Genomic DNA, 19,935 nt, shown 5'->3' on the forward strand with positions numbered 1-19,935 from the left:
TGTTATTATGTTACGAATACGATGTTACGATTATGAAAAGCATGCTGCATTTATACGTTATGTTTTCGAAAATGTTATAAAATTTTATGTTGTGTTCGAAATTCCCCCATTTACTGAGTATTTCTCAAAATACTCATCCCCTTACTCTCCCCTCCCAGATAAGTCCGAAGAACAGGTCGAGGACGAAGAGTCTGAGCAGTTTTGGGGTTGGTGATCCACGAGATTAGTAATAGATGTTATTTCGAATTTTTTTCTTTTTGAATTGTAAGACGCTACCGCATTGATCACTTTTTCGTTTGGATTTCGTTTTGGAAAGACGATTGTTGTTACGTTTAAATTATGATATATAAACTGGTTTGGTTTATACTGTGCTACGAAAGGCTTGTTGTTTCGATCGTGTGATTGTAAACGACGCCGGTGTCAATCCCGAGTTTCGGGGCGTGACAGTTGGTCGCATCACTTGAGATTTGTGCCAAATACTCTTGTATCATTTGTTGTAAATTAGGATTCAAGCGACTCATATGCATGGAGGAGACAGTGTTGGAGAGCTAATTCTAGAATAAATGTGATTGGGCTCGTCTCTATTAAATATAAATGAATTTCTACATTAAATCCATCCGAAAACCCAGGTAGATAAAAAGCACTTGGGTCTAAAAGGCAAAGCATGTGTTCCCAACTCAACTCACCTTGTGTTATCGGAAACTAAGGGAAAATTCATGGACCGGCCCACTTCCATGTCTAACAGGCTATGTTCCCATTTGTCTTGATGTTTTTTTTCTATACCCATTCTTAACCTTAATCTTTCCAGGCAAACACAATTAGTCCTTGGCATGCAGCTGTTTATTTTCATAAATTATTCCTAAAATTTAAATTTATAAAGATATTATTCTCTTTCGGACAATTTCTTACCTAATACCCTTACTCACATAATTAATAATTTTCCAAAAGTTAAAAGTTTTCTAACCTTAGGCAAAAGCCAGTCATGTAGACATTACCTTATAATGTTGTTGAATAAGTACGGTGTTTAATAATAATTAATAAAGTGCATGAATTTTACTTAAAAGAGTATGGAGATCAACTATTATGTCACATTACGTCTGATTGAAGAATGTCTTTGTCTAAATCGTTTGCCATCTAGCGAATATGGTAATGATTAGGACAAGCCGATCCACTTTCTTTTTTTGGTAAGTCATAAGTACCAAATTTTGGTTGAATTGATCATAAATTTATAATGATACTTTAAATTATAATTGTCAGTTTTGCTTAAAAATCAAATCAGAACTTATAAATGACTATAACCAAAAAAAAAAAAAAAGATGTGCTTTTTTCCCCGAATGAAAGAGATGATTATATTTTGCTCATGGTCCATTCCCTCAGAGATTAGTAAACTAACGAAAATAAAAACTTATTTTCTTTTGAATTTCTATATATGTTTAACGAGTTTGGGATCTGTTTTATACTGAAATAGACGACTTGTATGATACAATTATTATAAAGTGATTGAGATCTTACCGATGACATTTACAAGTTATAAACCAAAAAACTACAAAAAGGTATTTGATCTTTTTTCTTTTTCCTGTTAGAAGACTCGTGCCGAGACCATTGCTAATAACCCATGTTAACTCCCTATAAGTCAACCAAGATTTCCAGCTTTAAACAAACATTAAACAAGCCATGATACAGGAGAGTAGAACTATTCAAGATATTAATCAAAGTGAGAACACAAAGACTAGATATCTCCACAAGACACTTCGTAGGATACAGAGGAAAGTCAAATTCAAATTCGGAAGAGACCCAAAATATCTATATATGCTATGATATTAAAACAGATTCCAACACTACAAATGGTACACAGAGCGCAATCAGTTTCAAACTTATTCTTTTCATACCCTGATACCCCTACAGATCTATCGTTTTTAACGATGCATTGCTACAATAAACATTCTGGGCAGCGACTCACTCAAGAGCCAGCTGCGACTTTTTCCGAGCACGAATCCTTTGCACAACTGTCTCAACCCTATTCTGCTGACGATACAATGACAGACCCGATAAAATGGAAGAGTGCTTAACAGTTTCCATATTTGGATCTTCAGTAACTGAAACCAGTGGAGACACCTCTGGCAAAAAATCAATGCCTGCCAAATGCTGAGCCCATTTGTATGGTCGTAAAGTTCTCCTTTCATCAAATGAACAAGAATTTCCAATGCAGAGCTTGGCTGACTGCAAACATTGAAACTGATCACTTTAATGCTAACGAAGCATGCATTAAGTTCATCAGTAATGCACAATCTCACAATCAAACCTGCTGAGGGAGCTCAAGACCAGCGTCATCAGGAAACAAGTTACACAATATACTATTTGGAAGAACTTCATCAGAATCCTCCACTCCTACACGCACGACATTCAACTTTATCAAGTATTCAAACTTCAAGGTAATAAGTTTTGCCGAGTTTGAATTGGAAGCCTCATCATCATGGATGTGCAGGGAAACTTTCAGAGGATGACTCTGATATATTCCAGACTGGTCAAGATTTTCCATGCCTGGAACCTTCTTTGGTCGCTTTCTCCTCCGTTGACCATCATCTTCTTCTTCATCAGGCACATCATCTTCTAACTTTGAATTCTCTAAGTTCGTAGATGTAGCTAAAAATTAATGGATTAGATAATATTAATTGGATTCGCTTAAAGAGCAGTACTCCAAGAAATACAAAATTAGAGAAAAATAAAACAAGTTAAAACCCCGATCGAGCACTTGTAGAATCAAACAAACTAATGGTACAAAAGTCAACAGCATTCCAATCCTTGTTATAATAATTTTCTTCCCTGCTTAATATCGAATATTTTCATTCACATCTAAGCACATACAAATCAATGCCCCAACATTTGCAACAACAAATGTAATATCTCGTGCATAGAAATGGAGAGGTACATAAAACTATGTAATGTAACCCAACAACCTTAAAGATTAGTAGGCATAGTTACCAGTGTCCTTGTTTGCCAGCCGGCGGGTAAAAGCCAAAGCGTCCTTAATATTTCCAGTAATCTCCAGTTCAATATTCTCTCCAAAGGCTTCCTTTTGAGCAAATAATTGAGAATAGGTCACGTAAAAAGGAGGTGGAAGCAATTCTGCTAATTGCTGCTGCTTCAGATTCTTGGTGTGCAGAACACCTAACTGATGCTGCACAGGCAAGGATGCTTTCTTGAGAGCTTTGAGGTGTGAAGGGAGGCTTGATAAGAACTTTTTCCTGTTAGCAATGGTCTCTTGAAGAACTTTCTTTTGTTGTTCCAATTTATCGCGTAGCTTACATAATTCTTTACGCTGACAAGCAAATATGTAAATACGTCAATGCCTCAACAGCGTTATTTAATGCATTGACTATCTAACACACGAGCTAACAGACACAAAGAAGGAGAGGGGGAATGTTGGAGAGAAGAAGAGTTAAGGAGTAAATGAGCAAAAGACAAAATGAAATCGTACTAAAAGGTTTACCTGGAATTGCTCATAGTTGAGCCTTTTAAGTATCAAGTCATGGTTGCTATCAGTTGATAATACAGGGCTTTTTATCTCCTCTGTAGCATCTGTAGCATTCGAGAAAAACTCTTCCTCAGGTCCAAGATCAATGTCGGGGTACTTAGTCCTGAAATATTTGCAAGCTTTTATAGCTTTGACGTAGTGATTTTTCTCATACATCAAGTTATGGAGCTGCAAGGTTGTGAATGTTGGGTAATTACACCCCCGAAACGATGCCGACCACGATGATAATAGTACCCAAAAACTTGCGGAATAAAATAACCAACAAGAACACAAAGATTTACGTGGTTCACCCAATATAGGCTACGTCCACGGAGCACTGCAACTTTTATAACTGGAAGAAATATTACAACAAGTGTATACACCAATACACTCAATATTTCTCACACTCCCAACCCGAGTATACCGAGAAAATAATTTCTCTAACTCACACAAGAGAATTCCCGCACTCAAGAAAAAAATACACTCTTTTTTTCTATGCACTCTCTTTTTATCAAAGCTAAAAAGCTTTTGATTTTGGGATACAATAACTGAAGGAATTGAGCTTTATTTATAACTAATTCTTTCTTTCAGTTTTTAAAACAATCCGATGTGGGATACGTTATTATTATTATTTAATTTAATGTGGGTCCCACCCCATTAAATAATAACTCACCTAACAATTCTCCCACTTGAAGACTTGATTTCAATCATGTCTTCACACCATCAGTGCAGCAGCTCATATCTCCTTTGTTAGTCTAGGAGACCAACTGAAGTCAAACACAACTTCAGTTTTTCAATGATAACAGCCTTCGTGAGCATATCAGCTGGATTCTTGCTTTCAGGAATCTTATCAAGCTTCAAGGCTCCATTCACTCGATCTCTAAGAATCCTCATTCCAAGGATTTGTTTTGCAGCACCCAAATCCTTCAAAGCAAATTCCTTTGATAACTCTTTCTCGAGTTTTTCAATCTCCTCCAGACAAGCTCCTGCTATCAACATATCATCTACATATATCAGTAGCATGATATAATAACCACCAAGCTTCACATAACAACAGTGATCAGCCTGATACTTCAAAAAACCATCATTTTTCATTACACCATCAAACTTCTTGTACCACTGTCTTGGAGCTTGTTTGAGACCATACAAGCTCTTCTGAAGTTTGCACACTATTTTCTCTTTCCCTCGTACTTCAAATCCCTGTGATTGATTCATTTTTTCATCTAGCTTTCCATGAAGAAACGCAGTCTTTACATCCAACTGCTCCAGATGTAAATCTTCATTTACCATCAATCCAAGTACACTCCTGATAGTAGTTAACTTTACCACCAGAGAGAAAATATCAGTGTAACCAATGACTTCCTTTTCACCTTTTACCACAAGTATTTCTTTGTACCGCCTGCTACCGTTATGTTCTAACCAGTACTCCCACTTGCTATGTAAAACCTTTTTACCTTCAGGAAGTTCTGACAACTCCCACATGTGATTGGATGACAGTGAATCCATCACATCTTCCATGGCTAACTCCCACTGTTTAAAAGTCTCAAATATCCGATTTATTTTTCACAAAATAAACCCAAAATTTCATGCTCGAATCTTCAACAGTAGTGCCATAATATCTTGAGTGATCTCCAAGGGATGTCACAGGAGATGGTCCACATATATCAGTATGTGCCAGCTCCAAATCCGCTGATTTCGGTTCTCTAACCTCTTTTGAAAAGCTCACCTTTTTCTGCTTTCCAAAAAATACAGCTTCACACAGCTTGTTTTCAACGATCTTTAATTCCGGTAGCTTTCCGTTTGAGACAAGCATCTTCGTTCCCTTCTCCCTCGTATCCCCAAGCCTACTATGCCATAGACTTGAATTAGCTCCAGCATCCACAGCCGCTAATTTATTTCTCAAACCGGAAGTCATATACAGTGTTCCAGTTTTCTTTCCTCGAGCAACAATCATGGCTCCCTTTTTTACTTTCCAAGAACCATCACCAAAGGTCACCTTATGACCTTCGTCGTCAAGCTGTCTCACTGAAATCAGATTGTGTGTCAACTCTGGTACATGCCTTACTTTGTTGATTTTCCAGACAGATCCATTTGTCATCTTCATCCGGATATCACCCATACCAACAATTTCTAAAGGTTTTACATCAGCCAGGAAAACTTTTCCGTAATCTCCCGCAATGTAATTATCGAATACATCACGATTACCAGTGGTATGAAACGAAGCTCCCGAGTCCATAACCCAAGAATCAACCGAGCTTTCCATGGATAGTAATAGAGCATCATGTACCTCCTCAGTTACAACATTAGCGTCGTTCTTTTTTGATCTGCAATTCTTTTTCAAGTGACCAGTCTCACCACAGCTCCAGCACTTCACATTCTTTTCAAAATTGCTTTTGTCTTTTCCGTTTCTCGACTTGGATCTACCATGCCATTGGTTAAAACTCTTTTCGTCACTCCTGCCCCTTCCTCTATTCCCGAGATTTAGAGCAGAACTTGATGATGTTCCTTCACCAGAATCCATCCTGCGAACTTCTTCAGCAAGAATTTGATCTCTGACATCATTGAATTGTAGCTTTCTTTTTCCATCAGAGTTACTAACCGCTGCCCGCATTGGTTCCCAATTGTCTGGTAAAGACGCCTAAAGAATAAGTGCCCGAATCTCATCATCAAATTTAATTTCAACCGATGTTAGCTGTGAAACGATCGTGTTGAATTCATTGATGTGTTTAGCCACCGATGCATCTTCTCTCATCTTCAAGTTAAATAACTTTTTCATGAGATATACTTTATTATTTGCCGATGGCTTTTCGTACATGTCCGACAAAATGGACATCATCTCCTCCGTTGTTTTTGCCTCCGCCACGTTATGTGCCACGTTCTTCGTTAGGGTCAATCGTATTACACCTAACACTTGTCGATCAAGAAGCTTCCAGTCATCATCCTCCATCTTTTCCGGCTTCTTTCCAGATAGAGGTTGATGCAACTTCTTGCTATACAAATAATCAATAATTTGTAGTCGCCAGAACGTAAAATCTGTACCGTCGAACTTGTTGATACTCGGTCCCGATCCATCATCTCCGGCCATCACTTCTCTAGCCTTAGCAAAAAATCTAAAAAATCTTTTCTGATGTGGAAGATCAGACAAAGCTGCAACCACAGAGCATACTCAGAATTCTTAAGAATTTTCACAACAAGGCTCTGATACCAGTTGTTGGGGAATTACACCCCCGAAACGATGCCGACCACGATGATAATAGTACCCAAAAACTTGCGGAATAAAATAACCAACAAGAACACAAAGATTTACGTGGTTCACCCAATATAGGCTACGTCCACGGAGCACTGCAACTTTTATAACTGGAAGAAATATTACAACAAGTGTATACACCAATACACTCAATATTTCTCACACTCCCAACCCGAGTATACCGAGAAAATAATTTCTCTAACTCACACAAGAGAATTCCCGCACTCAAGAAAAAAATACACTCTTTTTTTCTATGCACTCTCTATTTATCAAAGCTAAAAAGCTTTTGATTTTGGGATACAATAACTGAAAGAATTGAGCTTTATTTATAACTAATTCTTTCTTTCAGTTTTTAAAACAATCCGATGTGGGATACGTTATTATTATTATTTAATTTAATGTGGGTCCCACCCCATTAAATAATAACTCACCTAACAGTGAAGTCCACCGGGGTCTTAGCACGCTCTGTTTCGGCTTTAACCCGATGTTCTTCAAGCAAGATGGACCTGTTTGCCTGTTTCCGGAGCAATCTGCACCATATTAGCTCTAGCTAACAATGAACTGTTCACAGCCTAATTTCCCACCATGTGACATCCAGAATAACCTGGAACTGAATTAACCGCGCTCAAGTCGAGCAGATCTATTCATATGAGTGAAGAAGACGACTTGGAAGATAATAGTGAACTAGTAGTCAAGAAAATGGTGAGACCAAGCTTATCCAATTCCAGCTTCCAAATTGCTAACTACATCCTTCAATCGAGATGTGACATTATGTTCGGGAAATCCCATAATCAGCAATTTCACGTTCATTTCGTTGGACATGAACAGAACTCTAGTGCCCTATTCGTGACAAACACTTGACGCCTCGAATCTATGAGAACAGAATCGAGTGCACTCAACGAAGAACCTAGACCCGAGAATAATCAAAAGAATTGTTTGCACAATATTTGGTTTGCGGGCGTGCCAGGTGCGAAGATGCACCGATTTGTGTGAAAAACAGTAAAAATCTAACTTATAACTATCAAACGAAAGCGAATCCTAAATTCGATCGTCGGTTCTAATCTCCTAAACTAATATAACGCCAAAATGAAGAAAACTAATGGAATTTGAAGAATAAACCCCTGACATCGTTTATATTTTCAATAAACAGTAGGAATTTACAAGACATGAAATATAACACATCAAATTGCTGAAATCTAAAAGGACAAGACCTAGAATGCGAGAAATATACTGAAACGCTTAAAAAACTAGTGCTTGAATATTGAAAATTTTACAGAGAGTATTTGCAGATTTTTTGCGTGTAGAGAGTTGAGTTGTGTTGTGTCCTCCTGTGTCTGCTTGCCGATCTCCTTTTTCCTCCCAACAACTGTGCGGTTCTTCTCCACTCCCCCATGATTCACGTTCCCCGTTTTTCACGCCACTAACTCCACATCTCCTCCCATGATCTTCTATCTTTTCAGCACTACGTGATCAATTTTTGAAAATTAATCCGTTGTACCTGATGGGCTTCTAATTAAATTGGACTTCTAATTAAATAATTAAATTGGGCTCCTAATTTAATTATTTTGGCCCAAACAATTGCCCCCCGCAAGCATTGGCCTTTGGGCCAAAATGCTTGTATATTATTCTTTTACTATATTTCTTATCAGTATGGCCCATAAGCAGAAAAAGCCCAAGACAAATTCCCGTCATTAGTGAAGCCAAATTCAAAATTTCAAAAGCCCGCTTTATTCTTCTTCTCACATAATAGCCTCCAAAATCTTGTCGGAAATTTCATTTTTCTAAATCCATACTGTAATCTTCAAATTCCATTTAATGTGAAAGCCAAATCTCAAAGTTTCCAAGTTACTACATCACCCAACTCACAAGAACTCCACATCGTCGTCTGTGCTCTTTTCTCTCTGACAAAATCATATTGCTGTATCATAAGCTCCCCAACAAACATTTTTCCTATTCCAGATACAACAATGGTCATGGGTACTGAAAGTTTTGCACTTCCAATTATACTTGTTAGCATCCTTCTCGACAGCTTCATTATTCACCCTTGGGGAGGACTTCCTGGAAGCCTGAGCAGCAGAATTAGCAGAGAAGAGTGCCTCGTCCTTCTTTCCAGCCAGTGCCTTTGCCAAAGCATCAACTTCAACAATTTTTTGCGCAACAAATGTGAGCCAGGATTTAATTTCTTGTTCCAGCTTAGGCTCATTCACAAGATCCATAGCAGTGTGGAGAAGGGAGGAGAAGGTGGACACAACAAGCTTATCCTTTCTCCCTGCCTTCAAGAAACTGCAGGGTTATGAGAGAAGCATCCAAATCATTAGCCCAAATATTCCTGCCATCAACCACTCCAGCAAAAAAGATTTTTCCAGAAGGGAATTCTCTCTTGATTAAATCAAGGTTCTTGCTACCACAGACCAAATTAAAACCAAACCCAGCAACTTTGGCAAGAGAGGTGAGGGTTTTGAATGTCGCCACAGGGACATCAGCGAAGTAAATCTCAATAAGAACATTAAGCCCAGATAAGCTTGATTCTATTTCAGCATATGCCTTGGTGAATGCTTCCAATTGGTGAGAGTCAAGATCCAATACAAGCGTAGGTTCCTCAAACTCGTGTCTTCCTCTTCTCTCCGTCTCCCTCGCCTCAATTCAACAGCTCTTCGTCTCCATTTCCCCGAAAAAATGGCATCTCACATAGTTGGATATCCACGTATTTGTCACCCCAACTTCGACTTTATTTATTTTATAGGATCTGACATCTCGGAGGGCTCGACTCAAGCTCATAGGCGAACCTGAGAACCAGATAGATTTGAGCTTCTCTGATAATATCTCCTCTACGGCTTCCAATCCTGAAAGGTGCGCACCGTCTATGGAGGCGCTCGCTCACGCACAGATGGCCGTTCGAAACTTCCTTGGCCTTGGCTTGCATCAGCTTGGGGAGTTACAACGATTAGCCATGCTGTCATCTGTCTCCATTCTCAAGACTTCCCCAGAGTTTGATACCTCAGGGTTCGATACACTTGATGATCTTCCTACTATATTCTCTCGGTCAGATGCTGCCTTTGCCACCAGTGCAGACATGATATCTCGCCGCTCATCTTTTTAGACTAAGCGCGAAAAGAAGGAAGATCTAGACAGGCATGATAAGGTCCTCCGTGAGCAGATAGCCGCAATAACAGCTAGTTATGATGAGGAAGAAGCTGAGGTCAAGCGACTAGAAGAGGAGATTCACATGCGTCGAGCTAGGATGGTTACTTTGTTGGATGATGCAGAAACTTTGGAGACCACCCTATTGGAAACCAGGGAAAACTCGCATACCGTCGGCCAACAACTTCTTGGCCTTAAGGACGATTACCATATCTGGACCAGCAGATTCCAAGAGGCCGAGAACACCCAATCCGAGTGCCTGGCCAAGTGGGAACAGCTTCGTGCTTTATTCCCTTGATCTTGTTTTGTTTAGTGAATTGGCATGCATTAGTTTGAGACAGCCGCTTGCATTTTGTTTGATGGGCACATTTGTAGGAACTTTACTGTCGTTTTCCCTATTTTCGATCTGATTCTCAGTCTTACTGCATCCACTTTTATTGGTTTTTCCTTGTACACATCGATATGTCTATTTCTAACAGGTGGTCATGGGTTGAAGATTGGCCATGACTTGGCCTCAGTTCTTCGGTATACTCGATATTCATCCCTTGATGTTTTTGGAGTTTCCTGAACCGGAGGTACCTTTTAACTCTTATGTGCTTTTATGTGCTTCTATATGCTCTTACATGCTGCATCCACTCAAGACAAATCCCTCGTCCCTAGCATTATGCATTGCACTTCAGTCGGATCCCTCTCCCGCATACACGTATATGCATTTGCACTTCAGTCGGATCCCTTTCCCGCATACACGTATATGCATTTGCACTTCAGTCGGACCCCTTTCCCGCATACACGTTTACTTGTTCTTGCGTGCGGTGATTTCGCTTTATATTTTGTTGACTGGTAGTTCGGTGTTGTGGTTGTTGAGTGATGGATGTGGAACGAAGGTGGATTTGTACGGGGTGTGGTGTATTGGATGTTGGGAAGAAGTTTCTATTCGTTCTTAATCCATTTAACTCAACTCATTTCAATAGCTTCAATCACAACCATATGTTGGCTTAAAACTCCCCACTCGAGATCATTTCCTCTCTTCATTCTCTACCGAAACATAATGGATCCAATATGACAAAAGTGGCCTACTGGCCAACTTTAATTAATCTTTCTCGTTTTTTACATCATAGCCATCAAACATTTACATTAGTGGCCCGACGGCTTACTTAAAACAAAATTTTACAACATGAAGCTAAAAATCGTACAAAAATGGCTGGATAGCCTATTTCTATACCAAATTCCACTTCTGGTTCCTCTCGGGGTTCGTATAACACCCTCGTTTTCTTCTGCTCTTCTTTTGTTATTCGTTGTTCCGCTCGGTGAGCTCAACTCCCTGCTCGGGGTATTTCTTTCTTGCCATATTCCAAGTGGCCGGAAGGCCTACTTCATGGTTGTCACTGCACATGCAAACAACCAATTTATATAATGGCGATACGGTATAATAAGTGGCCATAAGGCCGACTCCCTGCTGAAACAAAGGGCCTTCAAAATAATGAAAGTGGCTTACTGTCCCACTTTCTCCGATCAATCTTATTGTTTAAACATAAACAACATATATTTATTTCAGTGGCCCTAAGGCCTACATCACATGACATCTTGAAATAAAGAACTAAACCCACACAAAAGTGGCCCTAAGGGCCAACTCCTCGCTGGATATCAGCCTTTCTGTTCGCCTCACTCGCTCGCTTTTTCTACTTCTTCCCTCATACTTGGAAAATACAGCTTGAGATACTTGCCGTTTATGCATCTCTTGTGTGGATGACCATCTAAACTTGACAGCCAATATGCATTTCCGTCTAACACCTTATGTACCTTGAATGGTCCCTCCCAGTTGGGAGACCATTTGGCCAGCTCCCTATCCTTTGTTCCTAATGGCAGTATGGCCTTCCACACTATTTCTCCTTCATGGAAGCTTTTCTTGTTAACTCTTTTATTGTAGATTCTCGCAACTTTCTGTTTCTGCAACAACAGAGCATTGTATGCTTGGATTCTCAGCTCGTCTAGTTCTTCTAACTCCATGATCATTGCTTCATTATAATGTTCAAGGGAAAGTTCATTTTGTTTTGCCACTCGCATTGATGGCACCATAATCTCCAATGGTAGCACTGCATCATGGCCAAAGGTAAGGGAAAAAGGACTTACTCCAGTGGCTGTCCTCTTGGATGTTCTGTACGCCCACAAAGTTTCTGATAATAGTCTTGGCCAATCCCTGGGATTCTCCTCCATCATCTTTTGTAGAATCTTTATCAACACTTTGTTTGACGCTTCGGCTTGCCCGTTGGACTGTGGGTAATGAGGGGACGAGTTTAGTAATTTGATTCCATAGTCTTCTGCAAATTCCCTCATAAATGAGCCCGTGAACATAGTTCCCTGATCCGTGGTCAATGACTCTGGAATTCTAAATCTGTAAATAATATTCTCTTTCACAAAGTTAATGACATCCCCTTGATCCGCTTTCTTCAAAGGCACCGCTTCTACCCATTTGGTGAAAAAATCTGTAGCCACAAGGATGAATGAGTGGCCTTTAGATGATGCGGGGTAGATTTTCCCTATTAAGTCCATGGCCCAGCCCCTGAACGGCCATGGTTTGACAACGCTGTGGAGCTCATCCGCCGGAATTCTTTGGATGTTCCCGTGTTTCTGACATGGTTGGCATCCCTTAGCGTATTTGATGCAATCTTTCAGGATGGATGGCCAATAGTAGCCATACCTCCTTATCAACCATCTCATCTTTACTCCAGATTGATGTGCTCCACATACTCCCTCATGAACTTGCTTCATGATCTCCAAAGCCTCTGGAAAACCTATGCATCTGAGGAGCAAACCATCCAAACCTTTCCTGTACAAATCTCCCTCCACTAAGACGTAATTCAGAGCTCTCATTTTTAATCCATGTGGAATATCTCTCCCGGTTGATTCTAACACCTGTTTTATGTCATCCCTCCAGTCACTAGCTAAGTTTGTATCCAAATTGAGCGTGTCTACCTGAATTCCCCTTTGCTGGATTGAAGGGTGGTTTTTCTTCTGGATCAACACTAGTCTGTATGTAAATTCTGGAGATATCTTCAATCCCGAAGCAACCTGTGCCAATTCGTCAGCCTCCCAATTTTCTTGTCTTGGGACGTGTGTTATTGACACTTCCTCGAAATCATCTAGAAGTTGGGATGCCGCGGTATAATATGGAGCCAAGGACAAACTTGTGCATTTGAACTCCCCTGACAGCTGTTTGAGTACCAGCTGAGAATCCCCTGATATTAACAATTCCCTCGCCCCTAAATCTTTCAGAATTTCTAATCCAATGACCAGTGATTCGTATTCCGCCTGATTGTTGGTGCATGGAAAACCCAAATTAAAGGATAGAGTGGTTTTCACACCTCTTGGGGAGGTGATCACAATACCAGCTCCGGCTGTTGTTTCTGTACTTGATCCATCGAACTTCAACTCCCATGGTCGAACTTCTATTCCACAAACAGGAAAACCAACCTGCTCTCCAATAGACTCATCAAGTGAAGGATGATCAGCTAAAAAATCGGCTATAGCGTGGCCTTTTACTGATTTTTGGGGGTAGTAAATCAATGTAAACTCGGTCAATGCTAAAGACCATTTGCCAATACGCCCAGAGAGGATGGGTCTATTAAGCATATATTTAATCAAATCGGTTTTAGTCACCACAAACACTCTTGATTGAATCAAATAATGCCTTAACTTAGTACATGCGTAATACAATGTTAAGCATAGTTTTTCAATCACAGAGTATTTTACCTCTACTGGAGTAAGGAATCTACTCAAATAATAGATGGCTTGCTCATTTCCTTCGTGATTGTTTTGAACTAATAAAGATCCAATTGACTCATGGGCAGCAGAGATATATAATTTAAGGGGCATTCCATACCTGGGAGGCATAAGAACAGGTGGATTGGATAAATATCCTTTTACCACGTCAAATGCTTTCTGATGAGAATCTTCCCATTTGAACTCCCTGCTGTCTTTGAGCTTCAACAGCTGTGAAAACTCCTTCGTCTTCCCTGCAAGGTTAGAGATAAAACGCCTCAAGTAATTTACTTGCCCAAGGAAGCGTTGCAACTCTTTCTTGGTTCTAGGCGGATTTGCTTCCATAATAGCTTTGGCTTTGTTTTTATCCACTTCAACTCCCCTCTGATGTACCAGAAATCCCAAAAAGTTTCCTGCTTTCACACCAAAGGCACATTTCAATGGATTTAACTTTAACTCATGTTGTCTCATTCTTTGGAAGCTCCTCCTCAAGTGTTCAACGTGATCAGCAGCTTGTTTGGATTTCACAACAATATCGTCTATATATACTTCAATATGATGCCCTATCATATCATGAAAGATCGAGTTCATAGCCCTTTGGTATGTGGCCCCTGCGTTTTTCAGCCCGAATGGCATGACAAGCCATTCAAACGTACCAACAGCTCCTGGACATCTGAATGCAGTTTTGTGAGTGTCACTTTCTGCTATTTTAATCTGGTTGTAGCCCGAGAACCCATCCATGAAAGACAACAGCTCATGCCTAGCCACCGAATCAATTAACATATCAGGTATCGGCATTACGTACACATCTTTGGGAGTTGCACAGTTCAAGTCTCGGAAGTCAATGCATATTCTGATCTTGCCATTCTTTTTCATGACTGGCACAATGTTCGAAAGCCATCCGGTATATCTGATTGGCTTTATAAACTTGGCCCTCAACAGTTTCTCGACTTCCTCTTTTACTTTCAACTCGACTTCTTTCGACATGCGACGAGATGGCTGTTGAAATGGTTTGAATCCATCTTTGAGTGGAAGTCGGTGTTCGACCAATTTCCGGTCCAACCCTGGCATGTCATCATAACTCCATGCAAAACAATCTCTGTATTCTTTCAGCACACTGATCAGATCTTGCTTCAACTGCTCTTCCAGTAGCTTACTCACATATACTACTTTTGGATTCTCCAGCTCCCCCAAGTTAATCTCTTCCAATGGATCTTGCACTTCGTGTTGGCCATCTTCCATTTGAGATGGCGCCATCAACAATTCATCAACTTGGAGCTCATCCTCTTCGTATTCTTCTTCTTGAACAACCTCAGTTCCATAGGTGTCCCATGCTTCCTCTTTCCCTAATTTGTCCAGGACTTGCTGCGCATGCGCCTTCCATATGGAGGTTGCAGCTACCTCCTTTTCTTTTTGGTTCAAGTCAATCATCAATCTACTCAATCAGCGGCTGAATTATCGGCCTAGGCGGCACGATAACAGTAGGCTTGAGGATTCTTTCTAACACCGAGCTTGGAGTCGGTGTTTGCATGTACAATGGATTTTCTTTCTTGCTGTTGCTACGAATTTTGATAGGCCCGAAATCCCCATTGTAATATCTGGCCTCCACTGCACTTGCACTTGTTTGGAACGGCTGTCCATCCGCTTCTACAACCTCCACATCATCCCCTTTCCAAAATAACAACAGTTGGTTCATTGAGGATGGGATGCACTGGTTTGCATGGATCCAATCTCTGCCTAACAACGCTTGGAAGTTGGCGGAGGAGTTTACCACGAAAAATGCACATAAAGACGACATGCTCCCTACAGTAACATCAGCGGGGAATACTCCAATGGTCTTGGTGGTTTCCCCGGTAAACGTAGCAACAGAAACCTCAGTAGGAATCAAATCTTCTTCGGTTTTGCCCAAATTTCTTAACATTCTTACTGGAAGAACATCCACAGCTGAGCCATTGTCAATCAAAACCCTAGACACTGGTTTCCCATTGACATGGGCCTTGATGTACAACGGCCTTATGTGCTTGGTCATGGCCAGTGTAGGCTTTTCAAGTATCACCTGCTTAGGCTTACTTGGGTGGTCTTCCTTTATAATCACTCTTGAACTCCCTTCAGGGAGCTTATTTGCATGCTCTTCCTTTGACACTGACTCCTGGGACATCAACTCCCCATTCTCTTCTTCCATCATTTTAAATCTCTCGGGTAGTATCACCACTCCTGTGGCACAATCCACAGTGATGTGAAACTCTCCAACGCAAAAGTTAATTGTTTTTCTTTTTTGATCATCCTCTTCGCTTAACAAATCATCATCATCCTCTACAAACTTATCCTCAGTCGCCGATCTTCCAAACTTGGATTTACTCCCCACTGGATTCATGGAGACTGGAACATCAATTGTGGGTTCATTTCTCAACTTAGCGGACTCCTCTCTTCTTGCAATAGCTCTTTCCCTCAACAGCCGTCTCTTTTGAGTCCTAGTCGGTGGCCTAGGGAATTTTTTGTGTCGGGCCACTCTCCAGGACTCACTGAACTCCCCTCTAGCTGGAAGGACGTACCTGGGCCTTGGTATCCTGCTCTCGATCATTTTTCCTTTTGAGATTTCATATGCACGCCGCTCTCTGTCTTGATCAGCTGATAATTTTCTGGTTTCCACTCTTTGTGACTCAACTTCATATGCATTTCTCCTGCCTGAGTACCTTTGGTGTTGATCACAGGATGATTCCCCTCTGAACTTTTGATTCTCACGCACTGGTCTTTCAAGGAAATGTTGGTTCCTCGGCCTAGAGGCCGCGGATTCGCTAACATTCCTGGTTAAACGCTGCTGAAATGTTCTTAGTCGATCGGTATTATACCTTCCACTGACTTCATACAATTGACTCTTCGGGATCCAGCATTTCTTGATTATTCGCTCTTTCACTGCAAAGGATCGGCTTCTTTTCTTATTGAGAAGATCTCTCAAATCTGTCACATTCACATTGACTAAAGCTACTGGGGGAAAAAGATCATCATCCACCGCCATAGACTCCTGTTTGTCAGGGAATTTCACGACTCCCTTGTTAATCCTGTCTTGCAAAATGTTCTTGAATGCCCAACAAGACTTAGTAGCGTGATTGTAGGAGTTGTGGTACTTACAATACTCTCGTCCCTTCAGCTCTTCGGCGGGTGGCATCCTGTGATCAGGTGGGAATGTGATGAATTTTTCTTTTACCAAGAAATCAAAAACTTCCTCGGTCTTTGACACATCAAATGTATAATGCGTGTCTTTGGGGAGTTGGGAGCTGCTCTTCTTTTCAGGTTCTGCTGGCTTCTTTTTTAGCAGGGGAACTGTGCACGAACCAGCTGATCGAATTTCTACTAATGCCACATCTTCCACCTCTTGATAATAAGACCCCATAACAGTTTTCTTCTTGTACGACTCTTCCCGCAATAGTTCTTCGTATTCAGCCACTTTGGCCGCTAGCTCAAAGAAATCCCTGAACTCCATTCCCTGGAATTTCTTCCTTAATTCAAAATCCAGCCCCTTTTGTGCCATCTTCACGAACTCGGTCTCAGGCAGGAACACCTTGCATCTGTTCTTCATCTTTTTGAACCTGTCGATAAAACACTCCACAGATTCCCCTTTCTTTTGGGTTACTCTGGACAAATCGGCAATACACACTTCTGGCTCCGTTCTATAGAATTGGATGTGAAATTGTCTTTCCATCTCTTGCCAACTCATCACTGAATTTCTGGGGAGTGAAGCATACCATGCAAATGCAGTCCCTGTGAGAGAATTCGGGAATAGCCGCAACTTTAAATTGTTGAAATTCTCCAAGTTGGCTAGCTCCCCGCACTGGATGGTAAACCTGGCTATATGTTCCATGCTGGACTGGCCATCTTCCCCAGAGAATAGACTGAAGTCATGAACTCTATAACCCCTTGGGTACGGGTTATTCACGTCTATATAGTCCGGATATGGTTTGTGGAACTCTGGGCGGCCTATCTGCCTTAAAGCCGGCCCATATAGCTCTTGAACAGTCTCTCTCACTATTTCAGGATCAATCCCGTGGATGTTCCGAGCTGGGAGTTGGTGATGGTAAAAATTTGCCCCCCGAGCCTGAAACCCTGCATTTAAACCAATATTACCTCCTGGGAAGCCCCCATCTATTCCTTGATAATCCATGTGTGACATATCTTCATACGCTCCCGGTTGATACAGAGGATTTGTCACGCTGTACACCTGAGTAACAGGTTGCTTCGAGCTCCCCACTCCATGAGCACGTGGATATGGTTGAGCCCTCCCTCCTAAGGTTTCTTCTCTCTTGTGAGGTGGTGTATACCTTCTTTCTGGATGATTTGGGAGAGTAAACTCTGGGCGGTGGGGATCACCGGCCCTTGAGTTTCCTACTCCCTGATCAGACTCATGCACTTGGTTGCTTCCTTGATCAGCATCCTTAACAGTGGTATTTTGCTTTCCTTGAAGAGACTGACTCGGTTTACACAACATGGTCTTCAAACAGTCAGCCATTGCCTTAGACAAGGCTAGTGAGATCTCCTCAATCTTTATAGCAGTCAATTCTTCCATCACCCTGTTCGAGACTTGATCGTACGTAGTAGGAATCTGCAGATCTACTTCTTCAGCATGTGGTTCAACAGTAGGTTGCTCTGGCTGTGGAACCTGAGTTCTTTCTTGATTAGCCAGAGACTCCCCGCTCTCCTGAGTGATGTTTTCTTTTCTTCTTGGCGGCATAGTGAGGTCCCACTGGGCGTGCCAAAAATATGTTTGCACAATATTTGGTTTGCAGGCGTGCCAGGTGCGAAGATGCACCGATTTGTGTGAAAAACAGTAAAAATCTAACTTCTAACTATCAAACGAAAGCGAATCCTAAATTCGATCGTCGGTTCTAATCTCCTAAACTAATATAACGCCAAAATGAAGAAAACTAATGGAATTTGAAGAATAAACCCCTGACATCGTTTATATTTTCAATAAACAGTAGGAATTTACAAGACATGAAATATAACACATCAAATTGCTGAAATCTAAAAGGACAAGACCTAGAATGCGAGAAATATACTGGAACGCTTAAAAAACTAGTGCTTGAATATTGAAAATTTTGCAGAGAGTATTTGCAGATTTTTTGCATGTAGAGAGTTGAGTTGTGTTGTGTCCTCCTGTGTCTGCTTGCCGATCTCCTTTTTCCTCCCAACAACTGTGCGGTTCTTCTCCACTCCCCCATGATTCACGTTCCCCATTTTTCACGCCACTATCTCCACATCTCCTCCCATGATCTTCTATCTTTTCAGCACTACGTGATCAATTTTTGAAAATTAATCCGTTGTACCTGATGGGCTTCTAATTAAATTGGACTTCTAATTAAATAATTAAATTGGGCTCATAATTTAATTATTTTGGCCCAAACAAGAACTAAGACATATAATAATACCTGACGAAGGGAGACGAAATTGACTAGAACATGAGTGACGAGTTCCCGGAGATGGGATTCGGGACGAGCTCCTTTCTTGATGTCCAACATCTTGGCTACGATATCCTCGATCGAAGTCTTGCTCAGCAGCAACACATCGTATAGCGCCGAAATATCTACGTTACGCTCCGGAAGTATCTCGCCAGGCTCCGCCATCGTCTCCTCCATTTTCCAAATCACCAAGCAGCTCCGAGTTCAAGTTGTCTCGCGACGCAGGGAAGAGTCTAAAGTTGTCGAGCCGCCAAATCCAAATAGTGGACTGGGTTGTTAATTTTTCAGTCGTATTACGGTGGGTTTGTAAAACAATGTGTCAAATATAATTAAAAAAAAATTCGTCAAATAAGTAGTTGATAATATCTCAAATCATCCGTCAAATAACTAGTTTGACGGATCTGCAACTATTAATGAGTTGATTCATTTTGTGTTGATATACATTTTTTTGCATAATAATTTTGATATCTTTTTTGTCCCATTCCGAATATATTGATTGCGTGCAAGTTTTCTATACTGTCCAAAACCTTTTTACCAAAATCAAAGTTGAAAAAATATGGATATTATCGTTTATCTTTTAATGTATTATATCACCACTTCGGTTTAGTTAGTTACATATTGCATTAACCTAATATTGACCAACATTTAGTATCGTCTTGGTATGGTATGGTGCCATTGTAGTAATAAAAAGGGAACATGGGATGCGTAGGAATTCAAGTGTGTACGTCTGTTTTTCTGGAAATATGAAGATATTACAAATGGCAGAAACCTAGCGCTGTCTGGAAGTTAATTGGTCGTAAATGCGATTGAGAAAGATGAGG

At 40.8% G+C, this 19,935-nt stretch overlaps 1 protein-coding gene across 1 annotated transcript; it reads right to left on the bottom strand.

Annotated features, from left to right (window-relative positions):
* Positions 1–1,688: 1,688 nt before the first annotated feature.
* On the bottom strand, positions 1,689–19,396 carry LOC140956814 (THO complex subunit 5B). The gene is made up of 6 exons (XM_073413689.1): positions 19,085–19,396; positions 7,204–7,275; positions 3,491–3,718; positions 2,983–3,319; positions 2,303–2,643; positions 1,689–2,220 (listed from the first exon to the last, which is right to left on the bottom strand). The coding sequence occupies exons 1-6, from the start codon at positions 19,289–19,291 to the stop codon at positions 1,957–1,959; spliced, it is 1,449 nt and encodes a 482-aa protein (XP_073269790.1). The 5' UTR covers positions 19,292–19,396; the 3' UTR covers positions 1,689–1,956.
* Positions 19,397–19,935: the final 539 nt, after the last annotated feature.

Source organism: Primulina huaijiensis, chromosome 14 (assembly GCF_012295235.1).
Source record: "Primulina huaijiensis isolate GDHJ02 chromosome 14, ASM1229523v2, whole genome shotgun sequence".
NCBI lineage: Eukaryota > Viridiplantae > Streptophyta > Magnoliopsida > Lamiales > Gesneriaceae > Primulina > Primulina huaijiensis.

What these genes read in the sequence shown, in the direction of transcription:
- LOC140956814 (XM_073413689.1), bottom strand. Translation starts at nt 19,291, where the DNA reads ATGGAGGAGACGATGGCGGAGCCTGGCGAGATACTTCCGGAGCGTAAC. An exon ending in ATTTCGTCTCCCTTCGTCAG is followed by an intron (nt 7,276 to 19,084) that starts GTATTATTATAT and finishes CTCCGGAAACAG; the next exon opens with GCAAACAGGTCCATCTTGCT. An exon ending in GCTGGCAAACAAGGACACTG is followed by an intron (nt 2,644 to 2,982) that starts GTAACTATGCCT and finishes ATTAATTTTTAG; the next exon opens with CTACATCTACGAACTTAGAG.